Raw genomic sequence first — 24,188 nt, 5'->3', positions numbered from 1 at the left:
CTTGATATTGAAAGACTAATATCAATTCTATTTTTAATGTATTAGCTATTGTATTATTGATGGTATCAAAGAGCAAGAGCAAAGCAAACCACTATTTGACGTTAAAATATATGAAAGGCTGTGTACTACTGAGCTGAACAATAGACATGACAGAACTGGGGTGTTTATACTGACTAGTCCAGCATGCTGTCGTTCTCTCCTCTGTTGCAGGTTTCCTCGTTGAAAGAAGGTGCTTCTATAACAAAGCAGACACAGACATGGTTGACTTGCTTTAGGGAAATGCACTGAGTGGATTGGTTGATTCATACACGGGTATGGCCAATGACCTCACATAAAGTTAAATGACTATAGTCTCAGATATTTAACCTGTATCCGATCTCATCTTGACACTTTCCTAAACAATGTGGGAGGGACCTACTTCATCTCTCTGTAGTGCAGTGCTTTACTTTTAAACATAACTGCAGTTGAATGTCAGGTTAACAATGAACAAGGTATTTACATTCATGGGGCCTGATGCATTAAGGAACTTAAATTAAGAAGTTTCTTATGTAAGTCTCCTGGACAAAACCATGTTACAATGCAAGGGGTGAAAAAACAGTCAGTATTTAACTTATGTGCAAAACAGAAAACTAATTTTCACCCCTTGCATTGTAACATGGTTTTGTCCAGGAGACTGAAATAAGAAACTTCTTAATTTAAGTTCCTTAATGAATCAGGGCCATGGTTCATACCTGAAAATTTTAATTTTGGGGTGAAGGGGTCATTTCAGTTATTCTGTGTCCTCAATAGTATTTGTTCACCTGTAAAATGGACTATTGAAAAATGTGTGTTTCCAGGCACAAAATGACATGCAATGGTGATATGCACGGTCTTTACAAGCACTGAATCACTTAGAAGTTCTATTTAGATCTATCTGGCATATATATTTATCTTCTAGACTGACAGTTTGAGAACTGTTATTGTTTTACTGTTGAATTTGTTTTTGCATTATGCCCTCAGTCTCAATGACCAACAATTTTTTTATTATGCTTCAAACGATAGATTCTTATATATGTAATATAGTGAATAAATTGATAGTCTAAATAATTGTTGCTAGGCTATATAAGTGACACTCAGGTGCTTCTTTATAAAGAAATCGGCACAAGTAAAATGTATACCTCCTAGTTTCTCCCTATACTTTATTTTGCAATAATTGCAGTAATGCAACCCAAAAGGAAGATTGCATAAAACAACAGACTTTAAATTATTTCTTTTGAATAGTTTTGGAAATGGTGTTGAAATTTTTGTCATCACTCTTCTTTGTAGTATCTTGGATGTCTGTGAGGTACATTTGTAGGGTGCTGGTCGGGGCTTATTAAATGAAATCATAGACATACTATTGATCTCTTGCTTCATTTCCAAGTCAAGACTTATCCAAAAAAAATGATGCTTTAAGTGACCCTTCCCTCCCAACCCCCGCCCCTGTCATCCAGGTGTGTTTGTGATAGCAAGAAAGCATCAGACTATTTGCATATAGGGTATTTAATTGTGGATGGAAAAGCACCTTCTCCCTGTGGCTACTGTACATCCCCCACCTCTTGGATCAGAGGAGGGGGGCTTTGCCTCCGCCTGCCACATTGCCACAATCATCATGGCCTTCCCAGTTGCAGCTCCCCTCCTATTTCTGGTGACGTCTCGCCTCCTGCCTGTGTGAGGAGAGAGAGAGGCTGAGGAATCGGCTGGGGCTCTGTCTCCAGGCGGGTGGTGAAGATGGTGGCGGCTTCGTGCCCTCGCAGGCTGGCCAGGCGCTCTCGCTCGGCGATTGTAGCGGCTCTCACCGTCCTGCTCATCCAGACCCTCATCGTGTGGAATTTCAGTAGCCTGGATTCCGAGGACGAACAGAGGGGAGGAGGAGGAGGCAGCCGGGAGAAGAGGGACCGTGGCAGCAAGAGCGACAAGGATGATTCCCGGCTAGGACATCAGCAGCACCGCAGAGGACCTGCAGCAGCGGCACTGAATGACCAGGTAGGTGCTAGCATGGCATTGTACCCTGGCATGGCACCTTCAGTGCCAGGCACGCAGGAGCTCAGTTGCATCTCACAGCCCGCTTTTGGTACACTATATCCTTACATGTAAGAAATGAATGCATCTGATCATGTATGGACATAAGCATAGATGAAAGGAAAATTGAGCATTTCGGTTTATTCTGCTCATAACAAGGTGATATTGAAGGTTCTTATTTATAGGCTGATACTAAGCGGGTGCATAGTGGTTCTTGAATGGTCCATGTTGCATTGCTGTTAATTCAAGATACCCAAGTGAGCTCAAACTTTTCAGAGTGGCTTTATAATTGTAATAACAGAATGTCCCTTCTATGCAAATATACTTATCTTAGCTGGGAATAGTTGCTGTTATTCTCCTGTGCTACTCCTAGCTTCTAGTTACTTGGATGTCCTAATAGTGATGGGGAAAATAGGCATCACTGCCACTTGACTGAGTTTAAATAGTGAGCTGAGCCATTCATGCAGAGAGCGGCTGAGAATGAGGAGCCTGGCTCATGAATTGGAGTCAATGATGTGTCTGTGTTTTAGGGGTTTCATGCAAACATCATGTGTGGCCTCTGTTCCAGCAGTTGCATTGCTGTGATCTGTACTGCTGGAGAATATAGGACGTGGTCAAGCGGAGTGTGACTTCCCTGTCTAATGTGCTGCTCAGATTTGTCACTGACGTCTCCTCTGCTTGTTGTGGCATGAGAAAGTGACAAAAAAGACACAGACTGAGATGCAGCAGTGGAGCTCCCACAGCCATTTTTGCATCTATCCCATATTCCAGTTGACAAGGGTGTGTGTAAAACTTCTACTATAGCAGACTTGAAATATCTGGGTTCCTATATAATGTGACTTGTGTGTTGTGAGACATTGATCATGTGAGACATTGATCATGTCATTACTGATTACTTTTGCTAAGATTTCCAAAAAGATCTGTTTACAACAACGCTGTATGTTATACTGGGTATAGGTGTTGTTTTTATCATCTACCATATGAGATTTAATGTACCATAAAACACATGCAGTAGCTACATTGCTAATGTGTTGAGTCATAAACCCATTGCTTAGACCCTTTATTTTATATAATTTCGCTTCTCTGTCATGGTTATATTACAACACAAAGCACAATCTCATACATGGTTTAATTCCTATGATTCTCTTTTTATTTATGTAATATTTCTGCATTCATTGATTCTACTAGTATTTTATTATTACAGCTAGACTCCTTTTATTTTGTATCATGTAACTGTTATATTGTGAGATATGTTGTTTTTATGTGTTGTTTTGCTTAACAGTATTTGCTGAAGGATAGTACCTGTTGATTTGTGGTAGTATTTCTAATATGAGCTTATTATTTTCATTTTGAGACATTGGTCATAGATGATAAAATAGAGAATTTGTCATACTTGGGGTTTTTAACTTCTTGTCCTATGTTAGTTGTTCACATTTTTGTATTGGATTAGCTTCTGCTTTCTGTCATAGTAAACAGCTTATGTGTGCTAAAATAAAAAAAATATGACATAAGCTGGTGTCTTTGGGTGAATTTAGCATCTGGTTTTATTCGAAAGATTCTATATACTAGGTTTGTTTTACTGTGGCAAGACTGTGATTACTACATAGTGGTTGTTACATGAGAATATTTAGAATTAGAGAATATTTAGGAGTAGATTCATTACATTTTATTTTAAAATGTTGATGTTTGGCCCAAATTGTGGCACTGACCTGTTAAAAAAATATATTATATACTGTCAAATTCTTTGAGCACATTTAACTGCCCTCGGTCGAAATACTACCCAACACAATGTATATGCATGTATATAAAGTACATCTATGTTATTTATGGACTGAATATTTTGCTATATCCTGGTTGCCAAATACCCACAATGGAGGGCTGCACACTAAACGGTACGTGTCAGAATGGACAGATATATCAATTTTTAGCAGCCATTATTAGGGATCTCTTAGCTGGTAATGGGAGACTCTACAGCACGGTATGCTATTGTATAACGTTGGTTTGTTTCTATAATTCAAGCAACCAAAAAGGACATTTCAACCATCAAAAACTGTTGAGTGTGTCTGTAGCAGTTTCAGTCTATAGCATTAACCACAGGGCACTTTTCTAAGAGTGCAATTTTCCAATAGTATCTGACAGATGTTGTCTTGTGAGTGGATTTGTATTACAGTTATTCTGTTTTCCTTTGAGAGGATTTGCAATTGGAATATTTCTGCTGAAACTAGTAGAAGGCTCCCTGATTTCTCAGTCTAAAATCTATGAAGCCTTTACACTTAATTGTAAAGTAATTGGGATCTTCTCTTACCTCACATTTCATCATCAACATTTATTTATATAGCGCCAGCAGATTCCGTAGCTCTTACATTTATCTGGTTAAACATCTTTCTTTTTTTCTTATTTGTGTGTTTGTTTAGTAAGTTATAGATATTGAAAAGAGTGGTTGCACATTACAATAGATTTATAAGAATGGAATGGTGACTTTAAAATGTGATTCATTTGGAACAACTTCTTATAGCAATTTATTTTGACAGTATAAGGATCTAGTCCTTGCCCTTCGGATAGTTACTCAAAAGAGTTTGTGGGTCACTATTCGATATATACTCATGTATAAAAACCACAAGCTTTTGAGTATTATCATATTAAATGATGTGATGCTAGCAACACTGAGCTATGATATAGTTGCCAAAGTCTAAATACAATTTCCGGGAATATTTTCATTTTAGCTGCATTTATGTCACATATCAGATACATGAATATCAATGTAAATAGGAGAGTATTACCCTTATAATATGAGTCACTTGCATTTTAAGCATTCCTAATCAGTTATTCGTAATGCACACAGTGTAATGAGTAAGAATGCTTCTTTAATATAAAGCAGAAGTTGATCATTATTAAAAAAAAATAAACATAGCAGACATTATGCATCATTTCTTAGGACCTGGATTTTAAGATTTGTCCTTGGAAACTTTTGTGCTTGGTATTCTGCCTGGCGTTAAAGGTGTTGTCTCCTCCCGTGTAGCAAACAGGAAACACCCATTACCCGAAATTGGGAAGACAGATTGCTCTTCAATTCACAGCACTTTAAAGACTCAAGCATCCAGTTATTTTCAATAGATATATGGACTGATTTTAATATTCAAATGAGCCGATTTGAAGGTGGTCTGGCTCTCAGCTTCAGATAATGGGGGAGTTTTGTACACTAGGACAAGTGTTAATGTAATAATTATCATTGATTTGTAAGGCACCACAGCACCAGACAGTGGGGAAAACAGGACACACATAAAACAGGGACATACAAGGTAGACAAAATAAATGCAGACATAAAAACATAGGTTATGGAGGACCCTGTTTTTGAAGAGCTTACACTCTAATTGGTAGAGGGCACATCTGAAACAACGCAAACAATTGTGATTTTGTTTCCAAACCCCTTACTGTATATAAGCTACACAGTACCTTTTCTCTAGTTTTGCTTATTGAATACAGTAATCATCTGTGTTAACACTGTATGACGTATAAATGATACATTAGCATCTATTGGGAGAGTTTCAGATACAATAGTACAGTTATATAGTTGAGTATAGTAAAGATTGTATAGAATTCACCAGCAGTAAAGTCTCCCCAGAAGTCTTTTTGGTAATATAAAAAAATGTTGTCAGATACAAAAAAAAACTACAAAGAATAGTCTTTAAAACCCAAAACTACTTTATAAATCAAGGACAATTGGTGTATATTGGGGTAGTAAGCTAAGGAGGATAAAGTAAAATTGTACTTTGTAAGAGAAAGGTTGAGTGTGTAAAAAAACTAATAATTATGCAGATTTGTGTTGATAGATTTTTTAAAAAATACTATTGACATAGAACTGTAATAAATGTATGTTCCACTTAAAAGTAAATGTTTTCAAGCAATTTCATCCAGACAGACAAGGCACCTACTATTCACTAAAGCCCAGTCATCACTTTCTGGTTCCAACATAGGTTAGAACCAAGCTCCTGTGTTTAAATCCAATCTCTGTGCTTTATATCCTACTGAAGGATTGTCTGCTAAACTGAATTTATTATGTTTATTTTATATATTGGTGTTTTTTTCATATAGGCTTTCCAATAATTCTAACTGTTAGCATAAGAAAATGTAACATGAAAAAATGTAACAATTTATTTATTTACAAAAGTTATTTTTAAACGTTTGCAAAGAAAAAGTTTAGGTTCCCGTTTGTTTATTATCGGTTGTCTGATGTGTGCAAAAATGAGTGTATTTGATACTTGCTTAAGAAATAATTAGTTTGATAGTTGTGTTCTTAAAATATCAGATCTGACTTTTTAGGCAACTCGATAAGTATAATCAAGTGTGTTGTGACTATAGAAGGCAGAGCTTCTATGTCTCTTAGACAAATCTAATGCGTGCAGTGGACTGCATGAGGAAACAAGTAGGAAAATGAAGTTGTCACGCTAGTGATATGTAATAAAACATGTAGGGGGGTATTCAATTGTTAGCGTTAACGCTAAAAAACGAGCGCTCAAAAAATATTACCGTTTATACGGTAATATTGCGTTCGAAAAGCGTTAATACGGTAGTTTACTCGCGGAATTTCAGCTCGCCGCTCAGGGAGCAAGTAATTACCGTATTAACGCTAAGATTTTTTGAGCTCTCGTTTGAGAGCGTTAACGCTAACAATTGAATAACCCCCGTAGAGTTGTAATGTACAAATATATGATATATTACACTGTCATTTATGAGCAGCACGGTGGCTAAGTGGTTAGCACTTCTGCTTCACAGCGCTGGGGTCATGAGTTCAATTGCCAACCATGGCCTTATCTGTGTGGAGTTTGTATGTCCTCCCCGTGTTTGCGTGGGTTTCCTCCGGGTGCTCCGGTTTCCTCCCACACTCCAAAAACATACTAGTAGGTTAATTGTCTGCTATCAAATTGCCCTTAGTCTCTCTAGGTCTGTGTGTGTATATTAGGGAATTTAGACTGTAAGCTCCAATGGGATAGGGACTGATGTGAATGAGTTCTCTGTACAGCGCTGCGGAATTAGTGGCGCTATATAAATAAATGATGATGATGAGATTCTGTGCATTTTGCTGCTTCGTGCAGCATGATCATTGATTACTATAGCAAATATATCCTCAGTACATGCTCACACTTTTTCCAAATGGATGACGGATCAAAAATTGGACAAGAAGCAATCATGGAATAATGCCTGTTAGGAAAAAAAGTTTGAAAATGTTTATAGCTATTTAAGCTGAATTTACCAAGTTGTGAAGACATTGAAAAATCAGCGTCCCTCCGCCGCTTCATGTAAGCCAGCACATACTAAACACTAGGGAACTGAGTAATTAAAGAAAGTAAGGCAAAAAAAGAAGTAAATGTTCTCCGGGACAAACCATGTTACAATGCAAGGGGTGCAAATTAGTTTATTATTTTGCACATAACTTAAATACTGGCTGTTTTTTCATCTACCACACAGATAATTGATAGCTTTATTTTTGCGCTGAAATTTAAAGTTCTTCTAGGACATGCCTAACCCAACTATAAATATGTCCCCACATTTTAAATATACCTCCCCCTCCAATGCAACATGGTTTTGCCCAGGTGCAAAGTTACTCCTTTTATATGCTTTTCTCTCCTTAATGACTTGGGCCCTAGATTGCTACTAAACTACATCTCCTATGGTATTCAACCAGTAGCTGACTGGCACTGTATCATTTGAAATTAAGTTTATCCAACTCTGGATATTATTAGTGTAAGCCTATCAGTGTACATTACCGAGGCTTTAACAGCAGATTCATTGTCAAAATGGACACAATATGCAATAAAATTGGTTTATAAATGAGGAAACACATTTCTTACAGTGATCGTCCTATCTATTCCGCTCTATTGAATAGAACTAGATGGACATATAACACTGTGGTCTGGCTTCTGACTGTAGGTAGAGGACAAATGCTTCTTCCTCCTCTCCTATTCGCTACTTGGGTTGACAACTCTATAGAAAGCGTATATACATATATTCATCATCAACATCATCAACATTTATTTATATAGCGCCAGCAAATTCCGTAGCCCTTTACATATTGCATTTTATTTGTTAGTAATCTAAAAGTTGAGATCTAAACTTCAATCATGGTATTTAAACTGGTGCCCTTCATTCATAAAACTCTCGTTAGAATGTAAGCTCCCATGAGTAAATGCCACTTTGTCCTTTGTTTTGGAGTGCTTGTATGCAGTAGCTGCATATTTTAGTAACTCTTTGGCACTACATTAAATGCTAGCAGTTTAAAAATACAGTTTAATAATACACACCTACACAAACACGCACAATATAGCTTAAATATAGTATGTTTGTTACTCTTGGAGTGTATGACCGGCTAATGACATAATTTAGCACGTCTGATCTCAACAGTTAGGAAGCAAAGTACTAGCAATTATTGTTTTCAATGTTACTGGAAGATTTGTGTGGATATTTTGTTCTTGCTATGTGGTCTATTTATTGTAGGGTTAAAAGCCCTATCTTCAGCAAAACGGAACCTTTACTGCATTGGGCCAGTATCACAGAGGCAGAGGAGTGTTGCTCAGATACCACCTTATCAACAATATTTAGTACATAGAACCCTATATATTTGGAGTTGCCTTGTGCCTGGACTCTAGTTAGCCATGGCTTATGTATCTGGTATCCCTTCACCTTGGATTGGATTTCCAATGTAATTTTAGAGTTGCATTCTAAGGGCTAAGTTTATTATGGTGTTCACTTCTGTAAACCCCTTTTTAGAACTGGAGTGCAACCATAGATCTTATTGGCATGAGTACTTTCATCTAGTGTAGTCATAAAAGAGAAGGTTTGCAAGTGGTACACATAGACCAGATTCCCAGGATGCTTATGCTACAAGATTCTGCTAAGGGTGTTGTAATGGAGTAAATTGAAGGGGGGCTGGATTTTTGTAAATGACTCTCTTACTTTACTCCTCTTTTAAAAAAGTATGAATTGTGATTAAAAGAAGCCCTGACTTTGGGTGTTTTTACACTTTTGCTGTTAAAATTGCATTTGATATGCACTTGTTAGGCACTTGTTAATTATACAGTTTGCTCTACTGAAGTAAAATTAAAGGCACATTTAAAAAAATGTCCATGATGTGTGTTTTAGTTTAAACATTGATTCAACACCGGAGGGTGTTAACGACTTCCTGATCAGACCAATGTTCACAGTTTTGCAAAGTTGCTTTGTTGCTATAATTACTTTTTATTTCTGAGAACAAATGGACATTTTAATTGTTTTTTTTGTTACAGATAAAGCTTTTGTATGGTAGCACATTTATTTTGAAATATTCTTTTCAGTTATGGGCATTATCTAAAAAAAAAATATGCATTAACATAAAATTAAAGCAGCAATCTCACATAGATTTTTTCTTTTTTTGAAATAGCAATTTAAGTACTTTTTTAAGCATGCATCTCATTTTTATAATCTATCCTCCTATCTCCTTTTCAAGAGCTCTCTGGCAAACAGAGAAACAGGCACTGCTCATTACATCATGTGTCATGTGACTGTGGTTACTATGGTAGTCCCAGTCATAGAACATTAACAGCAGACTGAAGAATGCACCTGATTTATGTAAAACAAAATGCACATGATTCTTATATTACATAATGTAAATGCATTCTCTAACACTACAAGGTATGTGAGGGGGGCTCTGTGCCTAAAAATACCCAAAGGCTCTCCTCACTACACGGAGACACTGGTGATGCCATTATCGTGATCCCCATGTGATCTGGATAATGTCTTCTAGGGCCAGGGCCTGACTATCCATGAGGCTGACTAGGCTGCAGCCTGGGGCGCAAGGTTTTGACATGGAAAGGCATAAACTGAAATTCATTTTAAAATATAAGAGAATATTTGTTCTCCAAAGTAAAAAGGAAACATGAAAGAAAAATGTAGTAAGGTATTAATTTAGTTAATCTTAATTGTATTCCCGTTGTAAAGACTGAAGACAACGAGTCATCCTTGAGCGGGTGCTTGAGGATAAGCGATGGCGAAAGGCCTAGGCTAATACCCTTGTAGCCCTTACTGAACCCTTATTCAGGTCCTGTCCAGGGCCTGCACACAATGTATATTAGAAGGTTGTGTGTAGCAATATTATTATCGTAGATTTGTAAAGTGCCAAGGTGCTCCGCAGCGCCGTACAGTAGGTAAAATAGGATATACTTAAAACAAGGACATACAAGACAGACAAAATTAATGCAGACATGAAAACAAAGGGTATGGAGGACCCTGCTCATTAGAGAGCTTACAATCTAAGTGGAAGAGGGTACAGCTGAAACAAGAGGAGCGAGTGTGGCTTAGAGTGGAGATTGGGACAGCTGTGAGGGTGTATTAGTGTGAATAGTATCATCAGGGATAAGGTAAGCTTTAAAAAAAGAGATGGGTTTTTGAAGAATGGGTTGCAGTAGTCAAGACAGGAGATGGTGAGAGAATGGATAAGAGTTTTGGTAGCATGTTGAGTAATAAAAGGACGTATTCTGGCAATGTTTTTAAGATGGAATTGACAGGACTGGGAGAGAGTTTGAATTTCATAAATTAAGCAAGTGTGACACCAAAGCAGCAGCCATGGTAGACTGAGGAAATTGTGGTGTTATTGACAGTGAAGGAGATTTGAGGGGAGGTGGTGATTCTGGCAGGAGGGAAGATAATAAGCTCAGTTTTGGATATGTTGAGCTTTAGGTAACGTTAGGACATCCATGTGGAGATAGCTGAAAGACAGTTTGTTACACGAGATAGTACAGAAGGGAAGAGATCAAGGAGCATTTAGAGTCTTGGTATTATTTGTTTCTTGTTCTGTACTGTTTTACTCTGTATGGTTTGTACTGTTTGTACTTGTATGGCGCTACAGAAATCTTGTGGCGCCTTATAAATAAAGGATAATACTACTACTACTACTACTACTACTACTACTACTAATACTACTACTACTACTACTACTACTACTACTAATAATAATAATAATAAGATCGAGGGGACAGGTTTTAGGGTGAGATGAAGAGATGAGTGTAGAGACTTCGTCTTCAGTTACTGGAGAGAATGATTTAAGGGTGGATTGGGGAGTGTAGGTGCAGGTAGGTAGAGTGGGTGGAATGTGTGGATTTTGACATGAGGAAATATGGTGTCGATTATATTGAATGGTGTTGATTTTGTCTTTGAAGTAGGTGGCAAAATCATGGGCTGTGAGGGAGCAAGGGGGAGGTGGTGCAGGTGGGCAGAGAAGGGAGTTGAAGGTGGCAAAGAGGCGACGTGGGTCAGAGGACTGGGTGGTTATTAGAGATTTGAAGAATTTTGTTTGTTTGGCAATGGAAAGGGCAGTGCTGTAAAATGAAAGGATGAATTTATAGTGGAGGAAATTGGGATAGGAACAAGATTTCGTCCAGTGGTGCTCTGCAGTTCGGGAGCACTTTTGCAGGTAGCGGGTCAGTTTGTTGTGCCATGGTTGGGGCTTTGGATCACCGAGACTGTATGTGGTAGTTGGAGCTGCATTGTCTAGCGCTTCAGTGAGTGTTTTGTGTAGAAAGAGGCGGCCTGATTAAGGCAGGACAATGCAAACATAGGAGAAAATAGTTGTTTTAGTGAAGATGAGAAGTGGATTGGGTTAAGACTGCTTAGGTGTTGTTGTATTTGTGTGGATTTGGGTGCAGGGGGTGGGTCATGAGGTAATGTGAGGCTGAAGGAAAGGAGGTTGTGGTTGGAGAGTGGGAACGCTAAGTTGGTGAAACTAGAGATAGAGTAGTAGCGGGAGAAGACACGGTCAAGGGGGTGTCCATCACAGTGGGTGGGAGATGAGGTCCACTGGGACAGACCAAAAGAGGAAGTAAGTGAAAGAAGTTTAGCAGTATAAACACTGGAGGCCAAATCAAAATATTCTTGACAGATGCACCGAACAGCCCAGTCTCAGTGCTGGTGGGCAGAAGGTCACGCTTGCCGAACGACCTAACATAGGCCTTCTTTCATTGGTCATTAAGGACCTGCCTGTTAGAATGTAGATCTACTTATATGGTTGGCAACTATAGTTATTATCTATTTTCTATGGACATAGCTTTGCACAAGAGCTTACACTTTTAATGTTTTAGTGCTGAAATACTGGTTACAAAGTGGTAGAGTTACACTTGCTGGTAGAGCTCAGTTAATACTTCCGGCCTACACACAACCATTCCAAGTCAATAAATAAAAGAACGATAAAACTTAATTTGACATTTTAGTGTTCGCTACATTGTATCACAGACACTAGACTATATCAAAAATGTTTGACTATTGATGTCCTTTAAACTGCAACCACAGGTTTCTATGGAGCAGTGGATGTTTACATCATAATGTAGAACACTTGCCTATTTCTTTGCCCCACTTGAACAAAGCATGTATCAGTCATTGCTGTACATGTATTTCTTTCAGAAAGAACAGATTTACAAATAGAAAGTACATAACGGGTTATGCTTGGATAGTGCATCACAATCTTCATTTAGCTTCATCTGCACCTACTTAGGTTAAGACTCATTTAATGAAATTGTCTATATGGGCTTTTGCATGTTCACTGTGCATGAAGTGAAAAAAAAATCAAACACAGCAAGCTTCCCTGTTTGGACCACCCGACTCATTACTTTCAAGATTTCCTGTCTCTCCTCTGTGTCATTTGTTTAACTTTCATTTATTTACTGTTATATTTGTATCTGAGAGGATAAGGGCTACTTTTATTTCTAGTTTTCTACATATGGATTTAAACATATAAATAAATTAGGAAGTGCAAACTGCACTCTATTGAGAGAGTTGGTCACCACTATCTCCAAGATTTAAACTCTTTTGAGAGTGGAAAAGCTTTCCTCCCTCCTGAAAAAGTAGGGGCAGTCTTCAGGGTTGGTTGCCTTATTGCCACCTCTTGTCAATTGCTCACAAATGAAGGTTCTGCACTTTTGGCACTTAGGCCAGTACACAGTTGTGACTAGGGGCCTGATTTATTAAGGATCTTAACTTAAGAAACTTCTTATTCCAGTGTTCTGGACAAAACCATGTTACAATGCAAGGGGTGCAAATTAGTATTCTGTTTTGCACATAAGTTAAATACTGACTGTTTTTTCATGTAGCACACAAATACTTGATAGCTTATTTGTACACTGAAATTTAAAGTTGACATTTGTGTGCTACATGAAAAAACAGTCAGTATTTAACTTATGTGTAAAACAGAATACTAATTTGCTCTCCTTGCATTGTAACATGGTTTTGTCCAGGACAATGAAATAAGAAGTTTCTTAAGTTATGAACCTTAATGAATCAGGCCCTAGATCCTTATATGTTCAGAACTCTCAGAACCACCCAGAACAGACAGCTTCTCCTTGGAAAAAGGCATCATCTGATTAGTGGCATAATACCAAAGACAATGACAGTTACAATGACATTGTAAATCAGCTCTAGCTCATGTTTCATCGCAAATGTTGCCCTCATAGCAGTCCCACAGGTTTCTATAGCTATAATATTGGTTTAACCCATAGTGATCTATCTAGAAGTAATTTACAAGTTTACAAGGTAGCTTATAATTTTATTTATAACAAAACAAAGTCTTGTGTATTAAAATCTTGTATAAAATAACTTATTTATTATCAATGTTTTGCAACCTTGTCAGTGATATATGAAAATCAATGTTTCTGGAAACAGCACATTAAAAATAAATTCATCATTTAGAAAAGTATTAATGGAGCATTATCACTTTCTCACCAGTTAGGTGTGAAATGAGCACTCTGGGTAATCGGTTTGACAGCCATTTTGCACCATCTTGCTTGAATGCATTTTTTTACCCAGCCTGAGGATGTGAGTCAATGAGGTGAACAGAACGGTCAGATGTGAATTATAATCTAGAGACAAACACCTATCTATTGTATTGCATGCAGAGAAATAGCCCATCTGTTGCCTTCTCCATGAGAAAGAACTGGGCATGAGATATGCAGCTTTTTATTAATGTCATATGTCATGAAGTACCATAGGGTTTTTAGCATTCACTGTTAAAAGTCAGTGCACAAATGCTAACACATTTGTTAATATGTCTGCTCAATGGAACACTTGCCTGGTGGTATTAAATAAGGTTTTTATGCAAAGTACTTCTGTCTTTCTAGTGCTTATGAAAACATGTATTGGAGCAGCCAGATATTTCCTACACTCGTTCTAATTAGTAGTCACTAATTGGTTTTGTATTAACAAAATGTCTACAGGAATGTATTTTTCAAACATTGGATCTTTACGAATGAAAGGAAAATATTGGTTTTCTTTTTTTTTTTTTTCAAGCGCGTTTAGTGCATTTTGCAATTATGGAATTTGAGAACCAAGACTTCAATAACTCTCACTACCCAAGCAATTTCCAAATTGTCTTTTCAACAACTGATAATAAATGTATGTTCCAAAGTGCTGAGATTTTACAGTGCACAAGAAATGTTAATTTTTTATTATTCATTTTAGGGGGAAAAAATAACTTTTTTTTTTTTATTTAGTTTGTGTAAATTAGCTAAATGTCTAATGTCTGCTGGCAAAGACTGCTGACATGGAGAAATGTTTACAATGTGTACTTACAGACTGCTGAGAAATCATTATAATAAAATTAAATGAACATTTCAATTTAACTTTGATGGTAGTAACTTTTTTTGTGCAGTGTTTTCTGGGGATTTTTTTATGCAAGAATAAAATGGAGGGGACTGTATCCAAGATTACAAAAGTACAAAATGTCATTTTTCTTGGTATAATATGGCTTTTTATTGGGTGTGTTTGTCATGGACACCCTTCACAGATACCTCTGACAAGACTATTATGGTCCCTTCCAATATGTCTGTGTTCAGAAAGCAAAAAAGGAGGGTCAAAAAGGGAAAGGAGGTCCCATGGGGGGGGGGGGCAATAAAACATTTGAAACAGTAAAAGAGATAACAGAACATAAGTGTAGTTGGGAACATATACAGTAAAATCAGCCACAGCATGACAGGCTCAGAGAAAACAAATTCTATGTCGACTAATGCGTGGGCAATATTGGGAACCTAATGCGGAGCGGGACACAAGGAGAATTGGTGTGGGAGGAATCTTATTTTATCAGAGACAAAGTCTTGCCAACCAAACCATTTCATTAGAGGTGAATATGCAGCCATAGAATAAGGTACATCTAGTGTCTCCATCTTGCAACCTTGGAGATAATTTTATGGATAGATGGGAGTGTAGTAGCCTTCCAGGACTAAGCTATGGATGTGCACGTGGCTATGAGCATATGTCCAATCACGTATCTATCACATGAGGCAGGTTGAGGTGGGAAATTATGTAGAAGAGCCTAATCTGGGGATAAGGTGAGTTGACAATGGGTGACATCTTTGACCAGGGTCGAAACGGCGGTCCAGAAAAACTGAGCCACCTGGCAACTTCAAAAAACATGAAAGATGTCACCAATCTCACCACAATTGCACCAGCAATATTTGGAGAGCGAGGACCACATTTTATGTAGTTTGGCTGAAGTCAAATAAAGCCTATGCAGTAACTTAAACAACATCTCGGTGTGATTTAAACAAGACATCCGGTGGGCTGATGAGAAGACCTAAACCTTTGGATTAGGTGGAGATTGGTGTTCCAGGGGCAGTTCCCAAATCCAAAATAGGGACGTATAACTGTATACCATGAGTCGAATAATTAGGTCTAATTGCATGCAATTAAAAGCTATGCACGCCTGCATGTTTTACATTTTTTTTTAGAGAATATTTGTAAAACTAGTCGCCAGGCAGACAATTTATCTCCAGAGAACTGAAACATGTTCCTGTGCACTATTTAGAAAAACAAGCGGATATTGCAGGCCTCCAATATGATTGGGGCAAGAACCTATGTAGCGTTGCCATGACCTCCACACATAACTCATATGTTGGGTGGTATGCCTCAGAGGTATGCCTTAGGAGTCATATATAAAGGATAGAGGGAACACCTACTGAGAAACCTTACAATCTAGAGTATAAAGTCTTGCTAATGATTGATTTTAGTAGATACTAGTATTTTCACCTCTGCTCATTAGACTTAATTGGTTAAACTATCTACAGAATTGAGGCAGTCATTTTTTGGTCTGAACCAATATTTAATTTGCTCAAAATCATTGAGGTATGAAGCACAGAATTATGTCATCAGTACATTGTATATTGGTAGGCATTTTCACGAATATTGGTTTAGCCCATAAAATGGCCACATCTACTCCATGTTATTCATATGTGCACTTTAAGTGCATCAGCCATTCCAGAATATTTTTTTCCTCATATCATCCTGCTTTTATTGTTTGCCATTTTATGGATTAACCTCTCTGAATAGGTCATTCTTTGGCAGAGTGAAGCAACCCAGTGAAATAATGACACCAGAACAGCTCATGTTACACTTATTTCAACAGGGACTAGTCGTCCACAAAACGGATTTTAATTAATTGAGTGCTTTATGGTGTGGATGATTTGCTTTGTCTTTTCTCTGAGAGCTTATTGCAGATGTTCTGTTTTTGAGATAAATACCTCTTCATTTACTTGTTTTAGCCTGAGAGCAAGCAGCTACGCAAAGGCATATATCCCATTTACTTGTCATGAAATATTGCAGATGGCAGTGTTTATAGTGTAAAATACCCTCATTACCTGCCATTTGTTTAATTTACACTGGGAATTGTTTCTTGCAGTGCGTCTCATCGTGCGTGTATCACAATAAACCACTTCCATTGAAGGTAGCTGCACAATTTAGATCATAACAGGAAAAGGCAGACTATATGATGATGGCTATACTGAGTTTTGCCATTGTGGGCGGAGACATGCAGATGACACAGCTTGTACTGTAAATGATGTGCACAGAGATAAATCGTCCAGTAGGAATAGATCAAGCAGGTTTCCAACCACTGTTCCATTAAAGTTGTTCACAGAATTTAATAACATTGTGCAAATAGCTAATTAATCATGTGTTAGATTTAATTAGTCTAGTGGTTCTGGAGGAATAGTTACCGAAATTTCTCTGTCTCTCTTTCCTTTTGTAATTGTTGTTCTTTTGGTACTAATGTCTATATCTGTTTATGTCATACTTGCCTACTTTTGGACCTCCCCTCAGGGAGATCCCAGAGGGGAGGTCCATGAGATAAGTGTGGGGGTTTCACAACGCAATTCGCTGAGATTCAAAATATCGTGGTGAAATCCAGGAGGGTGGACTACTCTATAGGAGTCTGAGAGGAGTTCATGAAATTCACAAGTCTCCCGATCATTATGCAAGAGTAGGCAAGTACAGTATAAGTACACTGTTGGGTAACCTACACAGTTTTGGAGGCCTCACATGCCACATCAAGCTCCTACAAATTAGTTTTTTGGGGAATAAAAATACTGCCAGTAGTAGCAATACTTAATAGTGACACTAGTAGCAGTCATGACCATTAATGACATGAGTAGCAGTCATGACCAGTAGTGACACCAGTTGCAGACATGATCAGTAGTGACACCAGTAGCAGTCATGACCATTAATGACACCAGTAGTAGTCATCGCCAGTAATGACACCAGTAGCAGTCATGACCAGTAGTGACACCAGTTGCAGACATGGCCAGTAGTTACACCAGTAGCAGTCATGGCCAGTACAGACACCAGTAGCAGTCATGACCAGTAGTGACACCAGTTGCAGACATGATCAGTAGTGACACCAGTTGCAGACATGATCAGTAGTGACACCAGTAGCAGTCATGACCAGTAGTGACACCAGTTGCAGACATGATCAGTAGTGACACCAGTAGCAGTCATGGCCAGTAGTTACACCAGTATCAGTCATGACCAGTAGTGACACCAGTTGCAGACATGATCAGTAGTGACACCAGTTGCAGACATGATCAGTAGTGACACCAGTAGCAGTCATGGTCAGTAATGACACCAGTATCAGTCATGACCAGTAGTGACACCAGTTGCAGACATGATCAGTAGTGACACCAGTTGCAGACATGATCAGTAGTGACACCAGTAGCAGTCATGACCAGTAGTGACACCAGTTGCAGACATGATCAGTAGTGACACCAGTAGCAGTCATGGCCAGTAGTTACGCCAGTAGCAGTCATGACCAGTAGTGACACCAGTTGCAGACATGATCAGTAGTGACACCAGTTGCAGACATGATCAGTAGTGACACCAGTAGCAGTCATGGTCAGTAATGACACCAGTATCAGTCATGACCAGTAGTGACACCAGTTGCAGACATGACCAGTTGTGACACCAGTAACAGTCATGGCCAGTAATGACACCAGTAACAGGCATGGCCAGAAATGACACCAGTAGCAGTCATGACCAGTAATGACACCAGTTGCAGACATGATCAGTAGTGACACCAGTAGCAGTCATGGTCAGTAATGGCACCAGTAACAGGCATGGCCAGAAATGACACCAGTAGAAGTCATGACCAGTAATGACACCAGTAGCAGTCAGTGCCAGTAATGACACCAGTAGAAGTCATTACCGGTAATGAAACCAGTAGCAGGAATGGCTGGTACACCAGTTGCAGACATGACCAGTAGTGACACCAGTAGCAGGCATGCCAGTAGTGACACCAGTAGCAGGCATGGCCAGTAGTGATACCAGTATCAGTCATGAGACCAGTATTGACATCAGTAGCAGGTATGACCAGTAGTGACACCAGTATCAGTCATAGCCAGTAGTGACACCAGTAGTAGACATGGCCATTAGTCACCGCAGTAGTAATCACGGACCAGTAGTGACATCAGTAGCAGTCACGGCCAGTAGTGACACCAGTAGCAGGCATGGCCAGTAGTTACAACAGTAGCAGTCATGGCCAGTAATGACACCAGTAGCAGGCATGGTCAGTAGTGACACCAGTAGCAGGCATGGCCTGTAGTTAAACCAGTATAAGTCATGGCCAGTAGTGACATCAGTAGCAGTCATGGCCAGTAATGATACCAGTAGCAGCCATGGCCATTTGTCACCCCAGTAGTAGTCATCACCAGTAATGACACCAGTAGCAATCATGGCCAGTAATGACAGCAGTAGCAGTCATGGCCAGTAATGACACCAGTAGCAGTCATGGCCAGTAGTGACACCAGTAGCAGTCATGGCCAGTAGTGACACCAGTAACAGGCATGACCAGTAATGACACCAGTAGCAGTCATGACCAGTAATGACACCAGTAGCAGTCATGGCCAGTAGTGACACCAGTAGCAGTCATGGCCAGTAGTGACACCAGTAACAGGCATGGCCAGTAATGACACCAGTAGCAGGCATGGCCAGTAATGATACCAGTAGCAGCCATGGCCATTAGTCACCCCAGTAGTAGTCATCGCCATTAATGACACCAGTAGCAGTCATGGCCAGTAGTGACACCAGTAGCAGTCATGGCCAGTAGTGACACCAGTAGCAGTCATGGCCAGTAATGACACCAGTAGCAGTCATGGCCAGTAGTGACACCAGTAGCAGTCATGGCCAGTAATGACACCAGTAGCAGTCATGGCCAGTAGTGACACCAGTAGCAGGCATGGCCAGTAATGATACCAGTAGCAGCCATGGCCATTAGTCACCCCAGTAGTAGTCATCGCCATTAATGACACCAGTAGCAGTCATGGCCATTAATGACACCAGTAGCAGTCATGGCCAGTAATGACACCAGTTGCAGTCATGGCCAGTAATGACACCAGTTGCAGTCATGGCCAGTAATGACATCATTAGCAGGCATGGCCAGTAATGACACCAGTTGCAGTCATGACGATTAGGGACACCAGTAGCAGTCATGCCTAATCATGTCTTCATTAGAAGACATGCTGAATCATAAGGTCACTAATATTCATCTCATCACTGTTGCTGCTATCTTCTGCTGATCCAGTTGTACTGATCAGCTGTGTTTCTGTTATTAGCTCTATCCCCAGCAATGTTGAATGTTTTATATTGCTTGACATGAGATGAGGATTGATTTATTATGACATATTTCAAACTTTGTGGTACATTTAGCTGTGCATTGCAACCTGGGTTTTATGATAATATGGATCCTATAGGCTGCTGTGGATCATACCCATGTCTATAACTCTAATATAAAGTATGCATTTTATTTTAACCATAGCTAATAATGAAATGCCACAGATTGGAAAATAAATCTTAATTGCACATCCTTCTGATGGAAAAAAAAAATTTTTCTAGTTGCTTCTAACATATCTACTTGTGAGATTGAGATATCAGTTGTTATGCACTTAGGAAAACAATTAACCTTTTACTATGGATGTTTCAGATATGCTGATAATTTTTTTAAAACCATTTGGCAACAAAATCATAAATCAATATTAGAAGTTGCATATATTAATTTAAACAAAAAAACATGAGTGGACAACTACATTTGGATATTTTGTAAAATATTTTAGAATGTTCTATGGATCATGTTACCTTGCCTTCAAACATAAGATATTTGACTGACTACACTTTGCATATCTGGCCTTCTTTTTCCACTTACAGGTGGACAAATAAATGGAAACACCAAAATAAAGTCACTTAAAAGGGAGTTAGGACCACTTGCACCAAGACATTGGGACTGATTTATTAAGTAAAGTAAAGAAAAAAAAGAGGGATATTAGCACCTGGGCAAAACCATGTTGTATTGGAGGGGGAGGCAAATTTAAAATGTGGGGACAGATTTATAATTGGGGCAAAGCATGTCCTAGATCAACTTTAATGAAAAAAACAGCCAAAAGTTTCCTTATGTGCAAAATAATAAACTCATTTCCACCCCTTGCATTGTAACATGATTATGCCAAGGTTGAAAGTTACTCATTTTCTTGCTTTACTTTCCTTAATGATTCAGGCCCATTGAGTCTAGCAATGTCCGGAATAGTGAATGAGGGATGCAGCATTAGCAAGAAAGTCACAAAAATAATGCCTGATTGCTGGTGGTGGAAACCATTGTCTCTTGTGTTGTTCCAGAATGTCCTAAAAATGATCGTCAGGGTTTACATCTGGTGACTGAGAAGGCCATGGCATATGTCATATAAACAACTTCAGTGTAATGCTCAGCAAATCACTAGGTGTATTCCATGGATGGGGGCATTGTCATCCTTGAAGAAAACCATTTATCGAGAACAAAGTAAAACATGATTCACGTGACCATATCTCTTTTCTCCACTGCTCATTAGTCCATTGTCTCTGCTCTTTGCACCACTCAGCCCCCAAATGTCCATAGGTAGGTGTGATAAGAATTTTATTCACTGCAACCCAGCTGTGATATACTATTTTGTGGCATTCACGTTGGACTGTTTGTAATGAACCTGGCTGCTTTCGTCACGGGTTGAAATTTAAAATTGATATGCAGTTGCTCACCTCTTTTTCCTTGCACTTTGAAATAATGGATGGATATCACACCCCTGGATTATGTGCTTCCATCACTGTTCACTTTGCAGGCTGTTGTTTTTCCTTCAGGTTTTAATGTTGACATCAACATTGGCACTGTTGCTTGAGAAACATTAGCAAGTTGAACTGTCTTGGTCATTGAAGTTTCTGTCAAAGGTTAACCTGATCACTGATGGGCAGCACGGTGGCGAAGTGGTTAGCACTTCTGCCTCACAGCGCTGGGGTCATGAGTTCAATTCCCGACCATGGCCTTATCTGTGTGGAGTTTGTATGTTCTCCCTGTGTTTGCGTGGGTTTCCTCCGGGTGCTCCGGTTTCCTCCCTCACTCCAAAAACATACTAGTAGGTTATTAATTGGCTGCTATCAAAAATTGACCCTAGTCTCTCTCTGTCTGTGTGTGTGTGTGTGTGTGTGTGTGTGTGTGTATATGTTAGGGAATTTAGACTGTAAGCTCCAATGGGGCAGGGACTGATGTGAATGAGTTCTCTGTACAGCGCTGCGGAATCAGTGGCGCTATATAAATAAATGGCGATGATGATGATGATGATCACTGAGGTTTCCTCTTGAGCCATGACTATGTTTGGTGTTACCCAGGTGTTTCCGTTTTCGTGTCCTCTATCTGCATTTTCCACAATATCCAATTAGTTAACCACATGCTAGTGCAATAGGAAAACAAGTAGTAAGAATAGGGACAGAGCTTAGGCTACCTGATGAAATAAGTAATGTCAAGTTAAGTGTTATTAAATGCAGCAGAATAATTGGTGTACATGGGAAATGCAGATAAGTTCCCATACTGACACTTTTCTATTTGTTTGCATGAGTACAATAACAGAAGTTTGTTTATGTCTTATAAAATAAGAAAATTAGGCAAGATAAATTGCATAAATATTTAAAATTTCAAGGCTCTGTCCTAATTTTGTAGCTGCAGGCATGTGCTAATTGAAATGCAAAACAATTACTGTTTAAAATGTCTTAACCAAATCTAAAATAAGCCCCTGGGCTCTGATTCATATAATGCATGGATGCTCTATTTAAATTCCATACATATTTCACTGCCCTTTCCCCACATAGTACACTGCTTTTTATAAATTGACGTCATCTGTTGCTAAAAGACATTTTTCCTGTTGGATTTTGTGCAGAATAAAATTACTTTATCCAGAGAAGAATAAATAAGAAAAACACAGAATTTCATTTGGTTCTCATTGGGCTTGTGGATTTTATTTCACCAGAAAATGATCAACCACTTTCTTAAATTAATTATAATAGTATTCCTCGCAATGAGCAAAATCATGATACCACTGTTAGTGAGAATACAGGTCGTAAAATATCCAAAGACTGTTCTAAAAATCTGTCAATGGAGATGTGTAAAGCTGGGTACACACTACAGAAATTTCGACCAACTTTTTATGCCGAGCGATTTTACATGCGATCGATGTTCCGATCGCTCGGTCCATGGACTGCATACACACTAGCCTTGTTTAGGACGAGAAAGGGAAGAGCGGACCTCACGTTAGCGACTTTTTACAGCCATGTTGTCGTGAGCAATGACTGTAATTTCATACTCACTGTTGTGGATCGATCGGCAGTTTATACACACTAAACAGCGGAAACGAGATTGGAACGAAAATATTAAACGGTACGACCAACCAAATGAGGCGACAATCGTCCATTTGGGCAGACTTTCGACCATCGTGTCACTGTACACACTGACCTGACTTTTGAACGAGCGGTCGTATGTCGCCTGATTTAGCCGATTATTGGATGAAAACTGTGTAGTGTGTACCCAGCTTAACCCTGACATTGTCCCCCGTTTTTAGTATTGACAGGCCTTACAGGTTAATGAGTAATGAAGAAAACTGTTAAAAAATATGTTATAATGAGAATTCTTGTGTGAGACTACTTCTAGGGGTTAATGTTTCAAATAGCGATTTTTGCAAACCACCAATATATGGGGACTTTGCATGGTAAATTTAAAGCGGCAATAGCTTTAAAGGCAAGATTTGCCTTTAAAGCCATTGCCAATTTAAGTTTACCATGCAAAGCCACGGATATCGGCAATTTGCAAAAATCGCAATTTGATACATTTACCCCCTTAGACTTCACCGTGCATATGCCAGGCTTAGAATATACTTGCCAACTTGTGAGATCCCCCTTCTGAGGGAACACATCATTTGGCCCAGTGCCCTAAACTGGCACAACCATTTTAGCCATTTAACGAACGAACTTCCCAGGAACCTGGAGGTTGCCTTGCTCTCTCGGGAGTCTGGGAGAAATTTGGGAGTCTCCCAGACATTCCGAGAGAGTAGGCAACTATGGCTTAGAGATGGTGCTGCCCAGCTGTAAGGTGGAAATGATCTGGCATTCATCCTATGTATTGCACATGCCCACAGCTGCTCAGCTCATTCCAGCTCTTCAGTAGGACATAGGTGGCAAGAGCCTCTCTTGGGAACCTTCCATTTCCTCATTATAGGTGTTGGAACCCGTAATACCGCTGATTCCTCCTGATGAATGTGTTTCATAGCTCTGATTTTGAGGTAACGGTGGAGGTCAAGGGCTCCCTCACCTGTCACCTACCACGGGTGGATAGGAGTCCTATTGGAAAGAAGTTGGTGAACTCATCCTTTAAATTTGGGCATCTACAGCATTAGTATTCGTGAGGATGCAGTATCTCAATTCACTCTCTGATGTAACAACTTCCTAATGAACTGATTGGCTGCATTCTCATCCCACAGTATGACTGCATGTAAGCACTGAAATTGCAAGAAGAATGCAAAGTTGGCAAC

The 24,188-nt window shown here is 39.1% G+C and overlaps 1 protein-coding gene across 1 annotated transcript in view; it reads left to right on the top strand.

Moving 5' to 3' along the window:
- The first annotated feature begins 1,624 nt into the window (after window positions 1-1,624).
- XYLT1 (xylosyltransferase 1) overlaps window positions 1,625-24,188 on the top strand; it is a 253,315-nt gene continuing 230,751 nt past the window's right edge. The window contains exon 1 of the mRNA XM_075179751.1: window positions 1,625-2,004. Coding sequence (XP_075035852.1) covers window positions 1,750-2,004 — 255 coding nt within the window. The 5' untranslated portion in view covers window positions 1,625-1,749. The remainder of the gene's footprint in view (window positions 2,005-24,188) is intronic.

The sequence above is a fragment of the Mixophyes fleayi genome, chromosome 7, assembly GCF_038048845.1.
Source record: "Mixophyes fleayi isolate aMixFle1 chromosome 7, aMixFle1.hap1, whole genome shotgun sequence".
Lineage (NCBI taxonomy): Eukaryota > Metazoa > Chordata > Amphibia > Anura > Limnodynastidae > Mixophyes > Mixophyes fleayi.
This window is presented reverse-complemented; position numbering and strand designations above follow the sequence as displayed.